The sequence below is a fragment of the Mirounga angustirostris genome, unplaced genomic scaffold (assembly GCF_029215605.1).
Source record: "Mirounga angustirostris isolate CCGP_5_RB_7025 unplaced genomic scaffold, mMirAng1.0.hap1 SCAF_9, whole genome shotgun sequence".
NCBI lineage: Eukaryota > Metazoa > Chordata > Mammalia > Carnivora > Phocidae > Mirounga > Mirounga angustirostris.
The window spans coordinates 46,600,882-46,623,135 of NW_026991717.1; the positions used below are offsets into that span (position 1 = coordinate 46,600,882).

Sequence of the window (22,254 nt, forward strand, 5' to 3'; positions counted from 1 at the left end):
TTATGTAAGTCATGGTAATGATTTTTTACTTAGCCTTGGAAGGTTTTTTTTTTTTAAAGATTTTATTTATTTATTTGACAGAGACACAGCGAGAGAGGGAACACAAACAGGGGGGTGGGAGAGGGAGAAGCAGGCTTCCCACTGAGCAGGGAGCCTGGTGAGGGGCTTGATGCGGGGCTCGATGTGGGGCACGATCCCAGGACCCTGGGATCATGACCTGTGCCGAAGGCAGACACTTAACCAACTGAGCCACCCAGGCGCCCCTGCCTTGGAAGGTTTTTAATGATAAGTGACTGTATAAGTTTTAAAAAGTTCAGTCTGGCTGCAAATGAAGAACAGTTTGGAAGGGAGTTAAACTAAATGCATTGAGACTGTTGCACTAGTCCTCATGGGAGATGGTAGCCTGGATTAAGTTGGTATTAGAGGTGATGAAGGAGAGTGAGTAGATTTAAGATATTTTATTTATTTATTTTTTAAGATTTTATTTATTTATTTGAGAGAGAGAATGAGAGACAGCATGAGAGGGAGGAGGGTCAGAGGGAGAAGAAGACTCCCTGCTGAGCAGGGAGCCCGAAGTGGGGCTTGATCCTGGGACTCCAGGATCATGACCTGAGCCGAAGGCAGTCACTTAACCAACTGAGCCACCCAGGCGCCCCGATTTAAGATATTTTAAAGTAGAATTTTTTGGACTTGGTTGATACATAGTTAGGTATAAAAGAAGGAGTTATAAGAGGACTGTTCTCTGGTTTGAGCAACTGAGTGGTTACTGGGTCCACTTATTTAGATAAGGAATATTGGAACAGCTGTAAATTTGAGGAGAAATCGTTAAGTTCAGTTTTGGACGTGTTCTGTGAAATTCATGAGGAGGGCCTAGGAGAGAACTCTGCTAAATGCCAACAATTTAAGGTTGGTGGGGGGGAAGCAAAGCCTAATGAGTGGTAAGAAAAGCAGAAAACCTGAGAGTGTGGTATCCTAGAAGCCAAGGGAAACAATGTTTCAAGGAGGGGAACAGTGAGTTGCTGCTTCTTGCTTTTGTTATGCTGAACATTAGCAATATTTCTAATCTATGTTATTTACCCTTTGAGTTTCTCTAGTTTTGATGATCTTGCTGGATATAATTGCACAGGGTAGTCCAGATTTGGATACTTCATAGTCACATATAAATAGGGTAACAAGATAACTTTTTTTTGGTGTGAATTTCTAATGATTCATGAAAATAGCCAATATGTTTTTAGGCATTTTGGTTACAAGCGCCTATTGGCCAATATCTTTGACTAACCATCTCTACTAATTCTGTGGTGATTGATTACAAGGACACTAGTTATCTTTTTAGCATAGCGTGGCTAATTTTTACTTAAATGTTTGAAGCACAGGGGCCCCTGGGTGGCTCAGTCGTTAAGCGTCTGCCTTCGGCTCGGGTCATGATCCCGGAGCCCTGGGATCAAGCCCCGCATCGGGCTCCCTGCTCCGTGGGGGACCTGCTTCTCCCTCTCCCCCTGCTTGTGTTCCCTCTCTCGCTGTGTCTCTCTCTGTCAAATAAATAAATAAAATCTTTAAAAAAAAAAAAGTATGATGCGCAAACACATTAATTAATTTGTTAATTTGTATGCATTTCTGAAATCTTAAATTATAATCACTTTGTATTAGTTAAGTTCCAAAACTGTCATTTCTGGGAGAATAATGCTGAAGCAGCAAACTATGTATGAACACAAAGTCTAGCATATCAAGAATCTTAGAAATGGTGGTATGGGACAAATAGTTGTGTTATGAGCAGTATTCATTGTTTTTTTGTTTTTGTTTTTGGTCCATAGTAAAACTGTTTGGACCATGTACATGACTCCCAAAGTCTTCTAACATTTCAGTTTTACAAATAGCTTCTTCCCACTTGTCAAACTGAGTGAGCCTTTCACATTCTAAATCTTGAGAGACTTTAGAGATCACTTTGTCCAATGTAATATTGGATGATGTTTTTGAGACATGGTCATTCAGCTTCACTTCTATGTGTTTCAAGTCCCCAAATAGGAACTTTTACCTGTGCTTTCTGTGAACATTTAAGAATCTGCTGTATTGAAACCTTTGCTATCATATGCTGTTTTTTCTTTTTAGTAACTATAAAGTGATAAGATGAAGGTGGTATCTTTTTTTTAAGATTGATTTATTTATTAGAGCATGCACAAGTTCAGCGGGGAGGGGCAGAAGGAGATGGAGATAGACAATGTCAAGCAGACTCCCTGCTGAGCGTGGAGCCCAGTCCCATAATCCTGAGATCATGACCTGAGCCGAAATCAAGAGTCAGAGGCTCTACTCACTGAACCACCGAGGCGCCCCGATGGTGGTATCTTCTTCCTAAGTTCATGTCATTTAATCATCCAGTTAATCATAGTTATTAGTATTAAGTGTAGAGTAGAAATTCTTATCATTGTGTTCTTTTTCTTCTGGAAGTTGGGATAATCAGTGAGGCAAATCAAAAAGCTGTCAAATGTTTTGCTGTAGCAGAGCAGCAGTACCTCTTCTTCATCAGAAACTTTATCTTAAGTGGGAGGGAGACTTAGGATAAGAACTGAGTATAGTACTCACCCCTGGGGAAGAAAACGTGATATACTTGAAGCCACAGTTGGACGGGTGGAGCCTGGGAGTAGAGCTTGGAGGAGGGGTTTGGGTCCTCAGGGCTCTCTGGGTCTGGATAGTTAAAAGGGGAACGAAAATGTGGATAAGAGTGGAATGATTGAGGAGCATAGGGAAGAGATAATGATAGGTTTTATCTTTAAAAAAAGAGAGATCTGAGGGGCGCCTGGGTGGGACAGTTGGTTAAGCCTCCAACTCTTGGTTTTGGCTCAGCTTGTGATCTTGCGGTTGTGAGATCAAGCCCTGCATTGGGCTCTGTGCTAAGTGAGGAGTCCGCTTGGGATTCTCTTTTCCTTTCCCTCTGCCCCTCCCACTTGTGTGCGCACGCTCTCTCAAATAAATAAATCTTAAAAAAAGAGAGAGAGAGAGATCTGAAATATTGAGATTGAATGCAGAGGGGCAAATTCCCTTCTTCACTTTGCCCCAAAAAGGGAATAGGGAATATTGTAGTTTGAAGGGATATGGTCATAGAGATGTTTTAGAGTGTTTGCCACATGAAGAATAACCTGCTAGCTGCCCAGACAAGTCTTCATTAATTCAGCAAAGGTTTTGGAATCCCTTCTCTATGCTAGATTCTGTTCTCTTACCTTATCTTCTGCTCTTCTCCCCTATTTTTTAATTTGTTATTTATTGATTGATTTTGAGGTAAAATTGGTATATAACAATATATAAGTTTTAGGTGTACAACATTATGATTCGGTATTTGTATATACTAGAAGTAATCACCACCCTTAGTCTAGTTACTGTCCATCACCATACAGTTGATCCCTTTTACCCACCTCCCAACTCCTTTCTCTTCTGGTAACCACCAGTCTGTTCTCTGTATCTATGAGTTTGTTTTTGTTTTGTTTTATTTTTTAGATTCCACATGTAAGTGAAATCATATGGTATTTGTCTTTCTCTTACTTATTTCACTTAGCAAAATACCATCAAGTTTCATCCATGTTGTTACAGATGGCAAGATTTCCTTCTTTTTTATGGCTAAGTAGTATTCCATCGCATAGATATACCACATCATCTTTATCTATTCATCCATCAGTGGATACTTGGGTTGTTTCCATATCTTGGCTATTGTAAATACTTAAGTAAACACGGGGTGCATATATCTTTTTGAATTAACGTTTGAGAGTTTGGTTCCGATTCAAGCTCTGATTTTATTTGTGTGATCTAGGTCAAATCAGCCTTATCTGATCTGTGAAATTAATAAATTTAGGTGATTTTTACGATTTTGTATGTTTGATTTATATTAAATATTGAATAACTCTTAAATCCTATCATTGTTTTAGTGTTTTATAGAGGTATACCTTGGAGATATTGCAGGTTTGGTTCCGGACCACTGCAGTAAAGCAAATATTGCAATAAAGCAAGTCAAATGAACTTTTTGGTTTCCAAGTGCATAAAAAAGTTATGTTTATACTATACCATAGTCTGTTCAATGTGCAATAGAATTGTATGTAAAAAAAAAAATGTATATACCTTAATTAAAAAATACTTTGTTAAAAAATGCTAAATGTATATACCTTAATTAAAAAATACTTTGTTAAAAAATGCTAAATGGGCATCTGCCTTTGGCTCGGGTCATGATCCCAGGGTCCTGGGATTGAGTCTCACATCGGGCTCCCTGCTTGGCGGGGGTCCTGCCTCTCCCTCTCTCACTCCCCCTGCTTGTGTTCCTGCTCTCGCTATCTCTCTCTCTGTGTCAAATAAATAAATAAAATCTTAAAAAAAAAATGCTAAATGCATCATCTGAGCATTTAGCAAGTTGTAATCACTAATCACAGATCACCATAACAAATATAATAATAATAATGAAAAAGTTAGAACTACTGTGAGAATTGCCAAAATGTGACACTGAGATAGGAAGTGAGCAAAAGCTGTTAGAAAAATAGCACCAGTAGACTTGTTGGATACAGGGCTGCTACAGACCTTCAATTTGTAAAATAAAAAACCACCCTATTTGCAAAACATAATAAAGTGAAGTATAATCAAATGAGGTTTGCCTGCGGGCTCCTGGCTGGCTTAGTTAGTTGGAGTATGGAGTATGGAGAGTCTTGATCTCGGGGTTGTAAGTTCAGGCCTCATGTTGAGTGTAGAGATAATAAAAAACAATGAGGTATGTCTATATTCAGTAGTTTTGTTTGCCAGTTGTTTAGTTAACATAGTTGCATAAAGTCAGAAGGTGTTTACAGAAACCTTTTTTCCCCCTCTCCAATAGATAAATCTGTTTATTCTCAAGTAACGTAAAATACATGTAATCTTGTGTTCTGTAATGATGCCATTATGGCAGATTCTTCCCCTTGGCTCTCCTTTTATGGGAAAGACTTAAACTAATGATCTGTTTGTCTTCTTACACAGGATAAAGTTACTCATTTTAGCTCAGGTTTTAGTTTTATTTTTATCTTCACTGAGGATTCTCACATACGTGTTTTTGCTTGTTTAAAGTAATTTACCTTGGGGACAATAGTTAAGCCTGGAACTAGGTCTTTCAAACTGTATAGCCCTGGAATTTCCGGGGTGGTTGCCTCAGGTACTGCCCAGTGGGGTGCCCGTGGGCGGACTGTGCCCTTTCCCCTTCTACCAACCCGTTCATTTTATCCTTTAAAAATATATATATATTGGCTTTTAAAAGATCATTTGAAAAAAGGATTTTTCTGTTTCAAAAATTGTGCTAGTGGAAGTAAACTAGATATATGACTCATAGTAGTATGGTATTAAATGTTGGCAGCTTGTCTTAAAAAATAATTTGGATGGAGACTCAAGGATCTTTATTAAGAATAAAGTGAATGTTGGGGCACCTGGGTGGCTCAGTTGTTAAGCGTCTGCCTTTGGCTCAGGTCATGATCCCAGGGTCCTAGGATTGAGCCCCACATTGGGCTCCCTGCTCGGTGGGAAGCCTGCTTCTCCCTCTCCCACTCTCCCTGCTTGTGTTCGCTCTCTCGTTGTGTCTCTCTCTGTCAAATAAATAAAAAAATCTTTAAAAAATAAAAGAATAAAGTGAGTGTTAAGAGATAACATCTAGAGACATCAGGGATATCCTGTTAAGTAGTACAGTTTTATTTCTAGGAGTCATTGAGCCAGGTCTGCCATAGACCTGTTCCATTTAGACATGATAGACCTCTGTTTTTAATGACAGTCTTGGTCTTTGGGACTGGATTACACTGATGTACTTTTAAGCAAGACTTTTGCTGTCAGGGTTCTTCCCTGTGTTACCAAGGTACTTAATTAGTTGAGGCTTTTGTTCTAATATGACTTCAGTTCAAGGGATGTACCCTTTATCGTTTTCTTCTGAGAATCAGAGCCATATTCTCATTAGCCAAAATAGCAACTGTATGGACAAAGGCAACTTCTTTTTACTCTATATTTTTACTGTTCTAACTGTTGTAATATACAGGAAAGGTACTTATTTATATAAAGATGTAGAGGGCACGTGACATTCCAGAAATTTTATAGAGTCATATCCTAAACAAAATTTATTTTGTTGTTCTGCACCAAAGGTGGTTCAGGTACCTCTACTGTTTGTTTGGTTTAGATGTAGAGTGCTTTTCTAAAGCCTAGAAAGGAAAACCAGCTGTTACTACCATATGGTACAACTAGATCTTCAAAGCAGTGAAGCTAGAGAATTGGAATCTGTTTGGTATGTTTTTTCAAATTACTGTCATTTGTTAACTGATTTTGCCCTCCTATAATTTCACTCCATTCTTTACAGCTTTACTGTAGTGCCACTGAGGAAAACAAGAAAGAATTGCAGTAGAAATACTATAATCAAGATGAGAGACAAAATACTGTTGATCAGTAGAATCAATATAGTGGTTAAATCTAAGAGTAGAAAAGCATTCCAAGTGCAAGTAATGTTCTTTAACAGAGCATCTTCCATGCCAAAGAAAATCTAAAGTTTATCTTTGATGACAGTGTGGCATATAGTAATAATAATAATAATAATAATAATAAAATTAAACTTACTGAAAGAAACATTGTAAAAGGAGACAGGTTAGCCTTTTTCTTGAAAGTGGCTTAACCATTAATAAAGAAAATTTCTTATGGTGGTATTATAAAATTTTTACTGAAAATTAAATAAGGTTATATTTTTATCTCTTTATTTGCATTTGTTCAGATTTTAAAAGATGACTTGTTTGTGGAGACTGATAATATTATATTAAGACTACTACAGCACTCAGCATGTATTAGCTTGACTTTTTTTTTTTTTAAAGATTTTATTTATTTATTTGACAGAGAGAGAGATAGCGAGAGCAGGAACACAAGCAGGGGGAGTGGGAGGGGGAGAAGCAGGCTTCCCGCCGAGCAGGGAGCCTGATGTGGGACTCGATCCCAGGACCCTGGGATCATGACCTGAGCCGAAGGCAGACACTTAATGACTGAGCCATGTATTAGCTTGACTTTTTAAATCACATGCTTGAGATGCATTTGTGTTATGGTAGACAGAGCAAGTTGCAGCAACCAAATACTGGAGTTCTAGTCCTAATTCTAGTCTTGTGACTTTGAGTCATACCCTTTGATAAAAATATTCATCATACCTCCTTTGCAGCGTTACTCTGAGGATAATATGTAGTAACATAGGTAAAAATGCTGTGAAAATCATAAACCTATATACATTTGGGAAGAATGTTTTAATCTCATTATCATCACAATGTCACTATCTCAATTGGTTCTCTTGGAGCTTTTATCGCTAAGAAGGATATCTCTGGCCACACCATTTTTTTTATACTCCAGCTCTTTTGAATCATTTTAAAAATGATTCAATCCAGCTCTTTTGACTCCAGCTCTTTTGAATCATTTAAAAATGATACATTCATTTTTAAAATTTACTTATTTATTTTTATTATGGCAAAATAACATATGATTCATAGATTGTGACAGACTTAAATTCAATCTGGCTTCTTTCTACCATTTACCTGCCTTTCAGGCTCACTATCGTTCCATTCCCTCTTCTGTTGATACATGTTTTAGATGCAAATTAATGTTAATAAAAGCAGTGCATTTGGGGGGTATGATCTAAGTTTGATTTTTGTTTTATTATCTATACTGCTACTTGATTGTGCATGGATAATTGAGAACTGATTTTATATATAGTTCAGTCCAATTTAAATCAGTATGGAGAATAACGTTTTGTACATGTGAGATGATTTTCTTATGCTGTCAGTATCAGGGTTGGAAGGGACCTACTTCAAGTGTTTTTAAATTCTTTCTGTTATAACTCTCCTCTAGGGTTCCTATGTGCTTAAACATTTTAAGTGATGTAAAACTATTTTTGTGGGGGTAGGGAGTGTAGGATAGATTACTGAGTTGAAATGTCTTTCTGAAGCTTATACTCCCCTTTTTTGCCTATAGAGTATACTCTTGCTTATAATGGTTATAGGGTATAACAGTTTTGCTGAATAATAAATCTTGGATGATAAATATACTAAGCCCTTGGACATTTAGTGTTTTAGTCTGTTTAGTGAAGATGCTCTTTTTCAGATAGTATTTGTACAGGTAGTTAAAAGTATATATAATGATAAGTTAATGATTTTTCAAAATATTGTGATCCTTTAGAAAATAATGTATTTGGGGCACCTGGGTGGCTCAGTCATTAAGCGTCTGCCTTCGGCTCAGGTCATGATCCCAGGGTCCTGGGATCGAGCCCCGCATCGGGCTCCCTGCTCGGCGGGAAGCCTGCTTCTCCCTCTCCCACTCCCCCTGCTTGTGTTCCCTCTCTGGCTGTCTTTCTCTCTGTCAAATAAATAAAATCTTTAAAAAAAAAAAAAAAGTATTTATTTATACCTGCATATATGATCAAGAATTCCCTGTTAGTTAGCAAAAGAAATTTTATGAAAAGACGGGATGTGCAGTAAGAATTCAGGCAGGATTCCTGTTTGTTCAGGGTAGTCTATTTTTAACTTTGCGGAATTCCCGTTTAAAAGATATGTTTGACTTTTTGATTACTTCTGCCAGGAGATGGAAAACTTAAGGCCCTAAGGATCCTTTTCCTAGTCTAGAGTCCTTGTCACAGCACCTGGGACGCTTTAGGAGTTTTTTGGTGAGAGTTTTAGGCAAGTAGAAAATGAATACAGCCTCAAAATAAAAGAGTGCCAAGATTGACATGAAGTTAAAAGGAAAATAGAAAATAGAAAAATTTGAAAAAGGGACACAACTTTCTGAAGCTAATGAGTATACCCTGTTGACCCTTATTTACTTGAAGAATGAGTTTTTTCCTTTAAGATAAACTTTATTGAAGTATAATTTATATATTTTTTTAGTATATGTGCTGCTGAAGTGAGCACAAAGTATGATTTACATAAAATAATATACAGTTGGCCCTTGAACAATGTGGGAGTTAGGGGCACCAACCCCTTGATGCAGTCAAAAATCCATGTACAACTTTTGACTCCTCCAAAACTCAACTACTTCTGTTGACTGGAGGCCTTATTGATTATATAAACAGTTGATGAACACATACTTTGTATGTCTTATGTATTATATACTGTATTCTTAAAGTAAGCTAGAGAAAAAATGTTACTAAGAAAACAGTACTGCACTGTATTTATGGGGAAAAAAATCCGTGGGTAAGTGGACCCATGCACTTCTGATCTGTGTTGTTGAAAGGTCAACTGTACTCATTTCAAGTGTGTAATATGAGTTAGGTTTTGACAAGTGTATATATTTGTGTAACTGCCATTCAAATCAAGATATAGAACATGTCCCTCATAGCAAAAAAGTTCCTTCATCCCCCTTTGCTCTTAGTCTCTCTTCACCCCAGGCAACCACCGATCTTTCTGTCACTGTAGATAGGTTATTGCCTATTCTAGAATTACATATCTATGGAATTATACAATATATATATTCTTTTGTGTCTTCACAAAAGTACATATTTTTAGTAGTTTGACATTTTTTATTGCTGAGTAGTTTACCATTGTATGAATAAGCCACAGTCTTTTTATCTCTACTTGTTGATATTGACTGAAAAACTGATTTCCAGTTTTTGTATATTTTGAATGAAATTGCAATGGACATTTGTGTCCAATTTGTTTTTGTGGACTTACTTTTTATATTTTGATTTCTCTTGGGGTAGAATTGTGGGTCATAGGGTTTTTATATGTTTAACTTTAAAAAAACTCAGTTTTCCAAAGTGATTGCACCATTTTATACTCTACCAGCAATGTGTGACAGTTCAGTTACTCTATATCCTACTAACATTTAGGGGTTGCTATTTGAACACTTAGGTTCAGATTCATTGAGGAGAAATTGTGCTGTGTGAGCCTTTTATGACAATTATAAAAGAGACTTGATCTACTTTTAAGAGTTTAGTAATGATAGCTAATTAGTTGCCATTTATTTTGCAGCTCCTCTGTGCCAGGTGCTGTGTTAAAGACTTTACATGCGTTATAAGCTGTCATTCTTACAAGGGTTTTACAAGACAGAATGTATTGTCTTTAACAGATCGGAATCCTGGGCTAGTAGATTTTAGGCATAAGATTTGATTCATAGTTTGATTCAAACCCTAGATTCTTTATTTAATTTCATCTCAATATTTTGGTCTTTCTCTTTCCTTTATAGAGGACTGTTGAGAATGAGTATGATTTCAGCTAATATCATGGTCTTTTGGCTTCTCTCTCGCTCTCTTTTTTTAAAAAATATTTTTATTTATTTTGACAGAGAGAGACAATGAGAGAGCAAACACAAGTAGGGGGAGTGGGAGAAACAGGCTTCCCGTCGAGCAGGGACCCTGGGATCATGACCTGAGCTGAAGGCAGATGCTTAATGACTGAGCCACCCAGGTGCCCGGTCTTTGGCTTCTCAAATTGAGGATGGTCTAATGATAATTAGAAGAATTAGAAGCCATAGGGAAAACATACAGGAGTTGAAAGGGGATGTGTGTGTATGTATATGTAAAAGAACATGCATACTTGCTTTTCTGAAGGAGAGTCATTAATATAGATGCCACTTTTTAAATGTCTTGTTTAAGTTGTGAAAAGTAGGGGAAAATGGCAAAGTTGCAGAATTACTAACGAGGGAAGACAGGTAGTGGTGAATAATAGTAATTGGGTCAAGAAGCTTGTTTTTATGTCCAAGCAACTTAGTTGCTGTTGAAATTAACTTGTTTTACCCCATATACAAATCAGCCTATCGGCATTTAATTTTTAATGTATCTTAGACAGTTACTGTTTAATTACATATAATTTAGATTTGTATCACAGCTACTAGGTTGAATTTGGTGCGAAATTTTTATAAGAAAAATCTTGTAAAGTGTATTTCCAAGTAGACAAATGGTGTGAAACAGTTTATATTTTGCAGACTTTTTAATAAAAAAAAAGTTTAAAATTGGGATCCTTTTAATTTCATTTTTTCCCTTTTCCACCCTGTTTTGCAGACATTTCAACCTACGAATGAAGAGGGATACATCCCTTTTCAGTGATGAATTTAAAGTAGAAACATCAAATGAAGTACTTGATTATGATACCTCTCATATTTACACTGGACATATTTATGGTAAGTTGAATCTTAGAAGAATTCCTTTCTTTAATTTTTTTCTACACAAAGAAATGCATGTATTTTGAGCTATAAGCATATATTTCAGAGAGGTGGGAGAAATCCCGAGGAGATTTAAATATATCACGAAGGATAACAGTCTTTGAAGAATAAAGTAACCCTTGGACCTATCTCTATTTGTATATTTAATATTTGATTATACAGTGCCTGGCTTTTGAAAGATACCTAGTTTTGATTCTCTCAATACCTACAAACTGTTAATTTTTTAAAAAGTTTTTATGGGCCCAGCACGCTTCCGCTGCGCCACTCTGCTCCTTTTTAAAAAGTTTTTAATGACTAATTTTCTGATCTTTCAAGCAAAACATTACCTGTGTTTTATAAGAAGAGAGAAGAAACTTAAAGGGAAACTATAAAGATCATCTTAACAGCCAAAAATAATGTGACAAAGTCATTCATAAAAAAACCCTTTCAGGGCCTTCCTGCCTCAGTCTATTTGCTGTGTTCACAATTCTAACAAATGTTCCCTTACTACAACTGATTAAGAAGGTACTGGGGGGATGGGGAGCACACTTAACCCAAGAGAAAGTTACATTTGACAGTTTAGTAGTGTGGAAAGAACAGTCAATCTTCTGGAGGTACTAGAGAGGGTCAAAATATTGTTATAACTGTATGTTAATAAATACTGAAGATTCTCAGTTATTAAGACAAAGTTAACTGAAAGTTAAATTTCATTTCTACATATCAGAGAGATTTCCACTCAAAATTATAACATTATGGAAAATTGTTTAAAAATGTTTCTAATTTTTTATTATGCCAGATAAATGAGGCATTAATAAATAAAAAGTCTTACGTACTCTTGTAGTTTTGTAAACAAAGGAAAGTGTTTTTCCGTCAGTCTAGGCTTTTAATATTGAACCATTATTCCTTTTTTTTTTTTTTTAAAGATTTTTATTTATTTATTTGACAGAGAGAGACACAGCGAGAGAGGGAACACAAGCAGGGAGAGTGGGAGAGGGAGAAGCAGGCTTCCCGTGGAGCAGGGAGCCCGGTGCGGGGCTCGATCCCAGGACCCTGGGATCATGACCTGAGCCGAAGGCAGACGCCCAACGACTGAGCCACCCAGGCGTTCCTTGAACCATTATTCCTTTGATCATTTATCTTTTTGGGCAGATAACTTTGTAGTGTCTGCCCTTCTTTGCTAGGCGATGGTCAAGAAAAGTACAAGACTAAATGAGTTTGTAGATAGAAATCATGTCATTTAAAATACCAGTGTCTTGGGTTCCTAGCATCAGTCCTTAGTCAATTCAGTCAATTAATTAATGTTAATCTATAATTTAGAAATTGTGGAAAGCCTGATACTTATTTTAATGAGAAAATTTTAACAGGTAAATTTAACTTTTAACGTACCATCCTCCTACTTTCCACTTCTTTATGTCATTTGATGGTTGGCGCTCAGCTTTTCTTTGCAAATATCTCAAAATACCCTTTTTTCCCTGTATTTTCTTTCACTAGGGAAGTATAATTGATGGGACAGTATTACAAATCCAATATCTTAAGAAGGATTGTTGGTATGCTTTTGTTCAAACTACTTCTGAAATAATTGGTACTTTCTTATTTAAAAAATGTATTTATAAAAAAAAGAAGCCAGGGCGCCTGGGTGGCTCAGTTGGTTAAGCAACTGCCTTCGGCTCAGGTCATGATCCTGGAGTCCTGGGGTCGAGTCCCGCATCGGGCTCCCTGCTCAGTGAGGAGCCTGCTTCTCCCTCTGACCCTCCCCCCTCTCATGTACTCTATCTCTCAAATAAATAAATAAATCTTTAAAAAAAAAAAAAAAGGAAGCCAAAAGTTTCATGCAAATTATATCAGGTGGGAAAAGAACTTTTTTACTTACGGTAATTAGAGCAAAACCTCAGAAGATACTTTCTTTTCTTTCTTCTTCTCTCTCTCTCTTTTTTTTTTTAAATCCGGGGCTTGAACTCATGACCCTGAGATCAAGACCTGAGCTGAGATCAAGAGTCAGACGCTTAACCGACTGAGCCACCCAGGCACTCCTCAAAAGATACTTTAATATCTTTATTTTGGAAGTGCATATTTTATCAGTGGATCTGCTTGCCTTTCTGAGCTTAAGTTAATTTAACAGTTATTTATTGAATGACTATTGAATTCTTGCCAGGTACTGTGCTTAGATGCTGGGAATATGATTGTCAATGAGACAGATGTTCTATTTCTCACTGTTGTTATCTAGTAATTGTACAGATTTTAACTAAGTACTAGTTGCTGTTCACGTCTCAAATTCCTCTTGATATATTTTATGTGAATATTAATTTCCCCAATAAATTTGTATTCAGGTTTTTAAAATAGAATGGCTTTTTAAAGGAGAATGAATTTAACATTTACGTGCAAATTAATTTTTCAAGTGTTTGTTGCTTTCATTAATAGGTGAAGAAGGAAGTTTTAGCCATGGGTCTGTAATTGATGGAAGATTTGAAGGATTCATCCAGACTCGTGGTGGCACGTTTTATGTTGAGCCAGCAGAGAGATATATTAAAGACCGAACTCTGCCCTTTCATTCTGTCATTTATCATGAAGATGATATTAGTAAGTACTTAAATTAAAGGCATATAAATAGTTAAAAGTATGTGGAGACATACGAAGCCTGAGTTGTTTTCTTTCCTAAGCTATTAATCAGGCTAGAAAATAGTTTCACAGCCAAAGTCTCAATTTAACAAATAGTAGACCTATATAAAGAGGTAATTTCCTTGTCAGTCCATGCCAGTCCTACTTTGTTGATATGATATAACCAATTCTATTTGAACTATGAGTCAACCAACTCTGATTGAATTGGAAATTCTATATTCTGATATCAGCCAGTCATTTAATGCTATAATGCCTTTGTGTGTGTGTGGCTTTCCTTCTAATGTAAATTTCAGAGTGGGTATTTGTGTACTATTATGTAGTATTTAAGAAATATTTTAGATATTTTTGTAATTCTAAATCCTTCGAGTATTTCTTTTTGGAATCTTGAAATAATGATTTTACTCTAGCTTGGTAAGACTCCAGGTTTATCATGATGGATTTTGTCCTCTATCCTGGTTTTTATATGATGGTAATTTGTTGGAAGAGTTCTTTTTCTGTGTTTTAAAGGGTAGAAAATGTACTTAGACTTCACCGTTTAATTTTACCATTGTCCATGTATTCACAGTCATCCAGTCATGAGAATGCTTTACTGAAATACCACAGAAATACATTCCTCTAATTTATAATGCCTCTTGAATACTCATATTTTATTTTTGACTATAATTAGACTAGTCTCTCATTTTTGCCTATTTTCCTAACTTGGCTCCTTCCTTCTGGCTTCATTTTCTGTTCTACAGCCAGAAATTTATTGTCAGTAATTTCATTCTCGCTCCTAATAATGTACTGGAAAGCCTAACCATCTATCTATATATACATATTTTGAATGCTCCTTGCCTTTATTTTTATTTATCCCTGTTTGATTCCTTTTCCAGTTTCAGATTTTTCTCAAGCTCATGCTATAGTCCTTCTTAACAAGCTGGAATATGAATTCCTTTGCCTTCCTTTCTTTCTGTCAACAGAATTACTATCTACTTGATTTGTATGTTACTTTGTAATTTTTTTAGTAATTTAATCTTCTTGCAGGTTTACCTTTCCTGTCAGGGTGTGTAAGTTCTCCAAATGTGGTTTCTGTTTCTTTTGCTCTTTTAACATTGCAATTATTTAATCTCTGGAGCAGACTCTTTATAGACACTTAATAAAATCTTGAAACATTTTCCTTATAATGTTTTCTCAAAATCAAACAAGGCCTTATGGGAAAGGAGGGAGAGGAGGAGAGTAATGGACAGATTTTGAACTCCTGTTTTTATTTGTATTATAATCAGACTTTATCCTTTGCTGATTTGTACTTGCCATAAGCACCCTATACTGTGTTCGTTCTGCCTTTTATGATTTCTATTATTACATCTTCTCTCTCATTTCCTTCCTTCTCCTATCTACTTGTAAGTAAGTTAAACATATTCTGCTCCTTTTTTGCATTTTTATTTCTTCCTGTCCTGTAATTGCATTTTTTCACTTTCCATCTTACAGTAACTTCCAAATATCTTCCTTTATGTCAGCCTTTCTCTTCCCTCAAAGATGATGAGTTAGCATGGAGGATCAATGACATTGGATGTGACTGAGTTTTCTATTCCTTTTGGCATTTAACTTTACCATTGATTTCAGCTCTTATTTTTTACTTGTCCAATTAAAATGTATGTTCATTAAAAAAAAAAGTTCATGCTAAGGAGGCCTTTTCTTGTTGTTATTATTATTTACTTAATAATAGCTTAAAAATAGTAATGTTTAGAGTGATTTTGTTTGTAATTTTTTCCCATCCATTTGAAAATGTAAAAACTTTCCTTCGCTTGAACGGCAAACCAAACAACTGAGTTGTTCAGCAGGCTGTAGTTTGCTTACCCCTCCCTCTTCTAGAGGATGGATAGATAACTTACTTTTTTTAAAAATTTTATTATGTTATCTTAATCAGCATACATTACATCATTAGTTTTTGATGTAGCGTTCCATGATTCATTGTTTGTGTATAACACCCAGTGCTCCATTCAATACGTGCCCTCTTTAATACCTATCACCGGACTAACCCATCCCCCCACACCCCTCCCCTCTAGAACCCTCAGTTTGTTTCTCAGAGTCCATAGTCTCTCATGGTTTGTCTCCCCTTCCGATTTCCCCCCCTTCATTTTCCCTTCCTACTATCCTCCTTCTTTTTTTTTTTTTAAAGCATATAATGTATTACTTGTTTCAGAGGTACAGGTATGTGATTCATCAGTCTTACACAATTCACAGTGCTCACCATAGCACATACCCTTCCCAATGTCCGTCACCCAGCCACCCCATCCCTCCCACCCCCCACCACTCCAGCAACCCTCAGTTTGTTTCCTGAGATTAAGAATTCCTCATATCAGTGAGATCATATGATACATGTCTTTCTCTGATTGACTTATTTTGCTTAGCATAATACCCTCCAGTTCCATCCACGTCGTTGCAAATGGCAAGATTTCATTTTTTGTTTGTTTTTTGATGGCTGCATAATATTCCATTGTATATATATATACCACATTTTCTTTATCCATTCATCTGTTGATGGACATCTTGGCTCTTTCCATAGTTTGGCTATTGTGGACATTGCTGCTATAAATACTGGGGTGCACGTACCCCTTCGGATCACTACATTTGTGTCTTTGGAGTAAATACCCAGTAGTGCAATTGCTGGGTCGTACGGTAGCTCTATTTTCAACTTTTTGAGGAACCTCCGTACTGTTTTCCAGAGTGGTTGCACCAGCTTGCATTCCCACCAACAGTGTAGGAGGGTTCCCCTTTCTCTGCATCCTTGCCAACATCTCTCGTTTCCTGACTTGTTAATTTTAGCCATTCTGACTGGTGTGAGGTGGTATCTCGTTGAGGTTTTGATTTGGGTTTCCCTGATGCTGAGCAATGTTGAGCACTTTTTCATGTGTCTTAGATAACTTACTTTTAATTGGCTCTTTAACCTTTCCGTGTAGAATACCTGAGGTTATGGTACTAGTAAGTACTACTATGGTAGTAGTAAGAAAAGTTATTACTGTTTAATGTGTCCTGTCACTTTATAAAGTTTTTTGCTTACATACTTCATTTAATCTTTATAATAACACTATAAAGTGTAATAGGCACACATATCGTATCCCCTTGTCCCCAGCTTTATAGATGAGGAAAATTAAGGTTTAGAAAACTTATGTCACTTGATAATGGATCTTGTGTTCTTAAGCATGTGCTCGTCTGCTTCACTTATGGTAGAAAGCTGTAAATTCTAACATTGCTCCAAGGATTTCTGGGGCTCTTCTGAAATCTATAAGCCTTTCTAAAATGGCACATTTGCATCTATTGTTGTTTTAAGCCAAATTCTCTCCTCACTGTATTTAGCAGTGGATGTTCTACTTTGCAACTAATTAATAGGGGAAGGACATTCCTTTAATGTATATTATTATTTTCATATAATTTGCTTAAGTGCCAATAATTTACTTTCACACCTAAACTACTACGTGATTGTTTAGATCACTGTGTATATGCTTGAGTGAATTTAGTATCCCTGTATGTTTATTCTCAGCAGAAGCAAATGACAGGTGAAGTATACCAACTTAGGGTAGGCGTTCTGATGAGAATTTGGCTACCCTTCTTTTAATAATTGTTTTTGCAACTGTAGGCATAGTGTATGAAGCCACCATGGAAAATGATATTGCTGTTCTAGAGAATCTTAGGGAATATGGCTTCTGAGGCAGTACCAGAACACAGAGACAGTTTGCAGTGAAAATGTTCAGTAACTTCTGGGCGCCTGGGTGGCTCAGTCGTTAAGCGTCTGCCTTCGGCTCAGGTCATGATCCCAGGATCCTGGGATCAAGCCCCGCATCGGGCTCCCTGCTCAGTAGGAGGCCTGCTTCTACCTCTCACACTCCCCCTGCTTGTGTTCCCCCTCTCACTGTCTCTCTCTCTGTCAAATAAACAAATAAAATCTTTAAAAAAGAAAAGAAAAAATGTTCAGTAACTTCTCTAGGTGCTTTGATACTCATGTGATGGTGATAACTACATGTATTTATCAGCTTAAAATTCATACTTGTTCAATTCTGTACTTAGGTGGTAAAAAGTACTTTCTCCTAGGACACAGAAGCGTGAACAGTTACAAGTTAAGAATACCACTTACTCCTTTGTTCATGGTTGATTTGGAGATCAGATAGATAATCTACATAAGCAGTCTTGCTATCTTATATATTTATATTCAGGCATTACACTAGGAATTCATTGATGTGGATATAACTGGTTTCAGCAGCTTAGGGAGTCTTCTAATCATGGATTTAAAGGTGACCTTGTAGATCAACTAGTTCAAAGGGCTTCAGGGTTTAATTCATTTGCTCAAGAACATAACAAATTAGTGGCAAACATGGTAGGAAAAAAAGCACAAGAGGTAACGTGTCAGAGAACTGAGGCATGCTGTATATATGAGAAAGGAGTTAGAAGGGAAATCGGGATGATGCACTAGAATAGCTTCGTGACCTTATGGGAAAGTCTTAACTTTTTTAATGCAAGTAAGTAGGTCTTATTTTCTATGTATAATATGAGGGTGTTAGACCAGATTTTGAATATCCCTTATCTCTTCTAAAATTGGATGATATCTAACTACTTTTCCTCTAGAGCTGGAAATATTTCTGATTTTGCTGATTATCAAACGACTATATAAAATATTTTTGGCCGTTGATGAAGTAGAAGTGTGTCTACCACCATTAACATTTTTCTTTTAAATAGTTGCATAATATTCTCTTGTTTCATTGGTGAATATATTATTTACCAACCCATCAACTAAATGGACATTTAGATTGTTTCCCCTTTTTTAGTATATACATTGCTGTGGTATACATTATCTTCAAAACTGCTCATGTAAAGTATACTATTTGGTAATTTTTTGACACATCTGCAGAACTGTTACCATAATCAATATAGTGTATGTATCCATTGCCCCCAAAAGGCTTCCTCCTACTCAGTGTAATCCTTCTCTTCTTCTCAACCCTTCTTTCCTCAAGTACTAAACTGCAGGCTTGTTTGCATTTTGTAGAATTTTATGTAAATGCACTTTTGTATTATGTAGTCTTAAAAAAATCTGGCTTCTTTAGCACAATATTTTTGAGATTCATCCATATTGTTTGTGTATATTAATAGTGCATTCCTTTTTATTGATGTAGTATTTCATTGTGTGGATAACATCTTTATGCATTTGCCTGTTGATGGACACTTGGGTTGTTTCTGTTTTGGGTTATTAAAAATAAAGCAACTCTAAAGCTTTTGATAAACTCATCAATTATTGATTGATTAAAGATCATTTTACATATGATATATTTTGAAAAAAAAAAAAAAAGATGTAACAAATACTAAGGACTTTTATTGTCTTGGTCTAATACCTGAGCTCTAGAGAGGGGATATTTTGGAAATTTAAGATGAGCCTTATGGAAGCAAGAGAGCAGAAGGAACATTCATCTTAATGAGAATTGTGTATAGATTCTGTCTCCCCCAAACCAATACTCATCCTTCAAAACGCAGTTCAGAAATAATCTAGAAGCCTTTCTGGCTCCTCACTTCTGGCTGTACCTCTCTTTACTGCCGTTTATATATTGGTGAGTCCTCGCTGTGTTTTGAATCCAGCAGTTTACAGGTCAGTGGTCCGTATGATTGACCTCTGGGAAGAGGCATGGAAGGAAAACAGCTGTTGACTGGTTGAGTACATTAAAATCAACCAATATTTAACTGTTTATTAACTGTGGATGATTGAAGCAACACTTAACACTTAGGGAATTAGTATTTAAATGGATACTTGTTTATATGTCTAATACCCCAGCTAGACTGTAAGCTCTTTGAGGGTCTGTACTCTGTGTCTGTTTATTCTTGTGTTGCTGATGTTTGGTAACTAATAGTTTTTTTCCTCTCATTACTTGTTTTGTAAATAAATTAATGCAATTAAGAATAACATTGATATACAATTAGGAAATTTATGTGCATATATGCCCTAATTTTGAACAAGGTCTGTGTTATAGTGAATCTGTAAAGTAGTTAGAGATTTAGAATACACTTTCATGTAGAAACAGTTTTGAAGTTGCAGACAGTTCCTACTTATTGCAGGTGGAATGAAGGCGAATAGGAGGATATTGTAGTCAGCAGTTTATAGGTCTTTGATTAATGGATGACCTTTGAAGAGGAATGGAAACCAACTGCTGACTGAAAAATTAAATTCAACAAGTGTTTGTTGATTTGTGTATGTACAGGAAGGATTAAGACTTAAAAAAGAAATCCATCAGGGGAATCTTCAGTCAGTAATCTAGTCAGAATGTGATAAATGCTTAACTGAAATGTCATCAAAGCACTGAGGGTAGTACAAACTGAAGGAGCCTTAGGGATACTTAGGAAGACTTCTTAGGGGAGATGGCATTTGACTTGAACCTTGAACATAGGGTAGACTTTTGGCTGTTAGAAATAAGAATAAGAATCTCTGAAGACAGAAGAAAGGTAGCTGTAACTCTGGCTGCAGTAATAATTTGTTTTTAGCTGCAACAGCTCAGGAATTTCAGAAAGGAAAGGAACTGGCATCTTCTTTGCCCTGGACTCACCCATTTTCTGTGTATAGGGGTAGAGTCCCAGATTGAATAAATGGAAATAATGGTCATATTAAGTCAGTATAAGTTTTCATTAAAAGTTTCAGCTGTAAGTTTTACAGGTTTAATGATTGATTAATTATTTTAAAATTTGAGTGTAGTTAACATGATTAATTTATTAATATCATTTGAGTGCATAATTTGTGTAAGACACTTTCAAATACTGTGGACACAGGGGTTCTTATCCTAATGCATCTTAGAGTCTAGTGATTCTGTTTATAATTGATCGGAATAATGGAGCAACATTGCTCCTGTTGACCTGATGCCCATGATCTACTTGGCCCCCCAACACTAACCCTTTCTTCTTAAAAACCAGGGGTGGGAAAGGACATGCCTGACCCAGCTTCCTATCTCTGTTTCCTGGGAGATCAGTGTTGTGAGTACAGGTGGAAAGGGGGTCCACCTTCAGCTTCCTCTCCTTCCCAGGGACAATCATACTATGCTTCTCTTCCCATGCTCTCCACACCCTCCCCAAACAGAGACTGGGTGTGGGGAATGGGGACAGGGTGTTCGGGAGAAAGGGACTCCTATCTCCTGGAGTTCGAAGAGGGAAGGACATTTGGGGTTTGCCTTAGCCATTCTTTTATTCCTCCAAACTCATCCTCTGTCCTAAAAAAACAAAAGAAAAACAAAAAAAAGCAAAAAACCCACCTTTTCCTTTTACTCTTCTTCAGTGAATCCTTGTTGATTTTTGACAACTTTGGGGGAATAAACAACATTTTTGTGGGCAAGGACCCTACCCACCTACCCTCCAGATATTAACAACTTTTTGTTCATTGTCTGTGAAGTCAGTCTATTTAAATTCAGTTAAGATAATAAAAGTTAGATTATTTCATTGGATTTGGTGATTCATAGCATGTTATTGGAGAGATTACACCAAATTTTGACATCTCATAGCCAAGGCCTTGGATTTTGCAGTCAGATTTCTAACCTGCCAGCCACAGAGAGGTGGGGGAAGCCTTACTGGGAATAGTGAGGATGCAAGGGGATGCGAGGTCTACACTAGTTAGTATGTAGTGAGAAGTGGGGGTTTTATGCACCAGTTCTACATTGGACAGAGAATCTGAATGGTAAATATTTCCTTCTTCCTGGACTGGATGATTGAGAGTTAACTAGAACTATTTCCTGCTTGAGGTGGTATCACAATATATGTATTATTTATACTTGCCCCCTCCTACAGCAAAACAAAAGCAAGAGGTTGGCATGCAAAAGAACTGGAAGAAAGGCAATCGATTTAAAGCCAATCTGTGTTTTAAATAGGCTGAATATTCTACACCAATGATTCATTCTTTGTGAAAGAATATGCTGTTTGGCCTTTTCAGGGGAACTACAGTGCATCCTATGATTTAGCATCACAATGAGGGCTTATTCATTAGTTGAACAAAGGCTTTTTCTAGAAATGGGGATTATATTGTCGGTAATTTTAGAGGGAAAATGTCATTGTCCATTTTCATCGTTAATGTGTTGATCAGGGTAAATAGGGTCTTTTAGAAGTTTTGAAAGTATATAGGAAAAATTTTACACTTGATTCCTTTTTTTTTCTGTTGGGATAGTTTTGTGCTAACAGAATTTGAAGCATATATAAATACTGTTTTGTTGCTTTGGAAATGTCTTTTTTATCTTAAACTGTCAAAAAGAATGTCTAGTTTATGATATATAAAATATAGTTTATAAAGAGATAAAACACTACATTTTTCTTTTTAGATATTCTAATTCTTCTAATATTTTAAAGCATGGTGTAGTAAATAATAGTTTTATTATTTTTCATTTCCCTATACATTTATAAGTAATAATTAGAGTTTTAGTATATTTAATAAGAGGGTATTAGTATTTTCTGTATTTAACATTTTTAAAGGTTGGGAACAATTGTAATTTTCCCCATTGATATTAAGATCACTTTGCA

The 22,254-nt window shown here is 36.3% G+C and overlaps 1 protein-coding gene across 4 annotated transcripts in view; it reads left to right on the forward strand.

Moving 5' to 3' along the window:
• The window catches only part of ADAM10 (ADAM metallopeptidase domain 10), a 135,174-nt gene that overhangs the window by 46,451 nt on the left and 66,469 nt on the right, over positions 1-22,254 (forward strand). For all 4 annotated transcript variants that reach the window (XM_045899976.1, XM_064570411.1, XM_054513519.2 and 1 more), the window contains 2 exons: positions 10,991-11,109; positions 13,549-13,707. In XM_045899976.1, the coding sequence (XP_045755932.1) occupies positions 10,991-11,109; positions 13,549-13,707 (278 nt within the window). The remainder of the gene's footprint in view (positions 1-10,990; positions 11,110-13,548; positions 13,708-22,254) is intronic.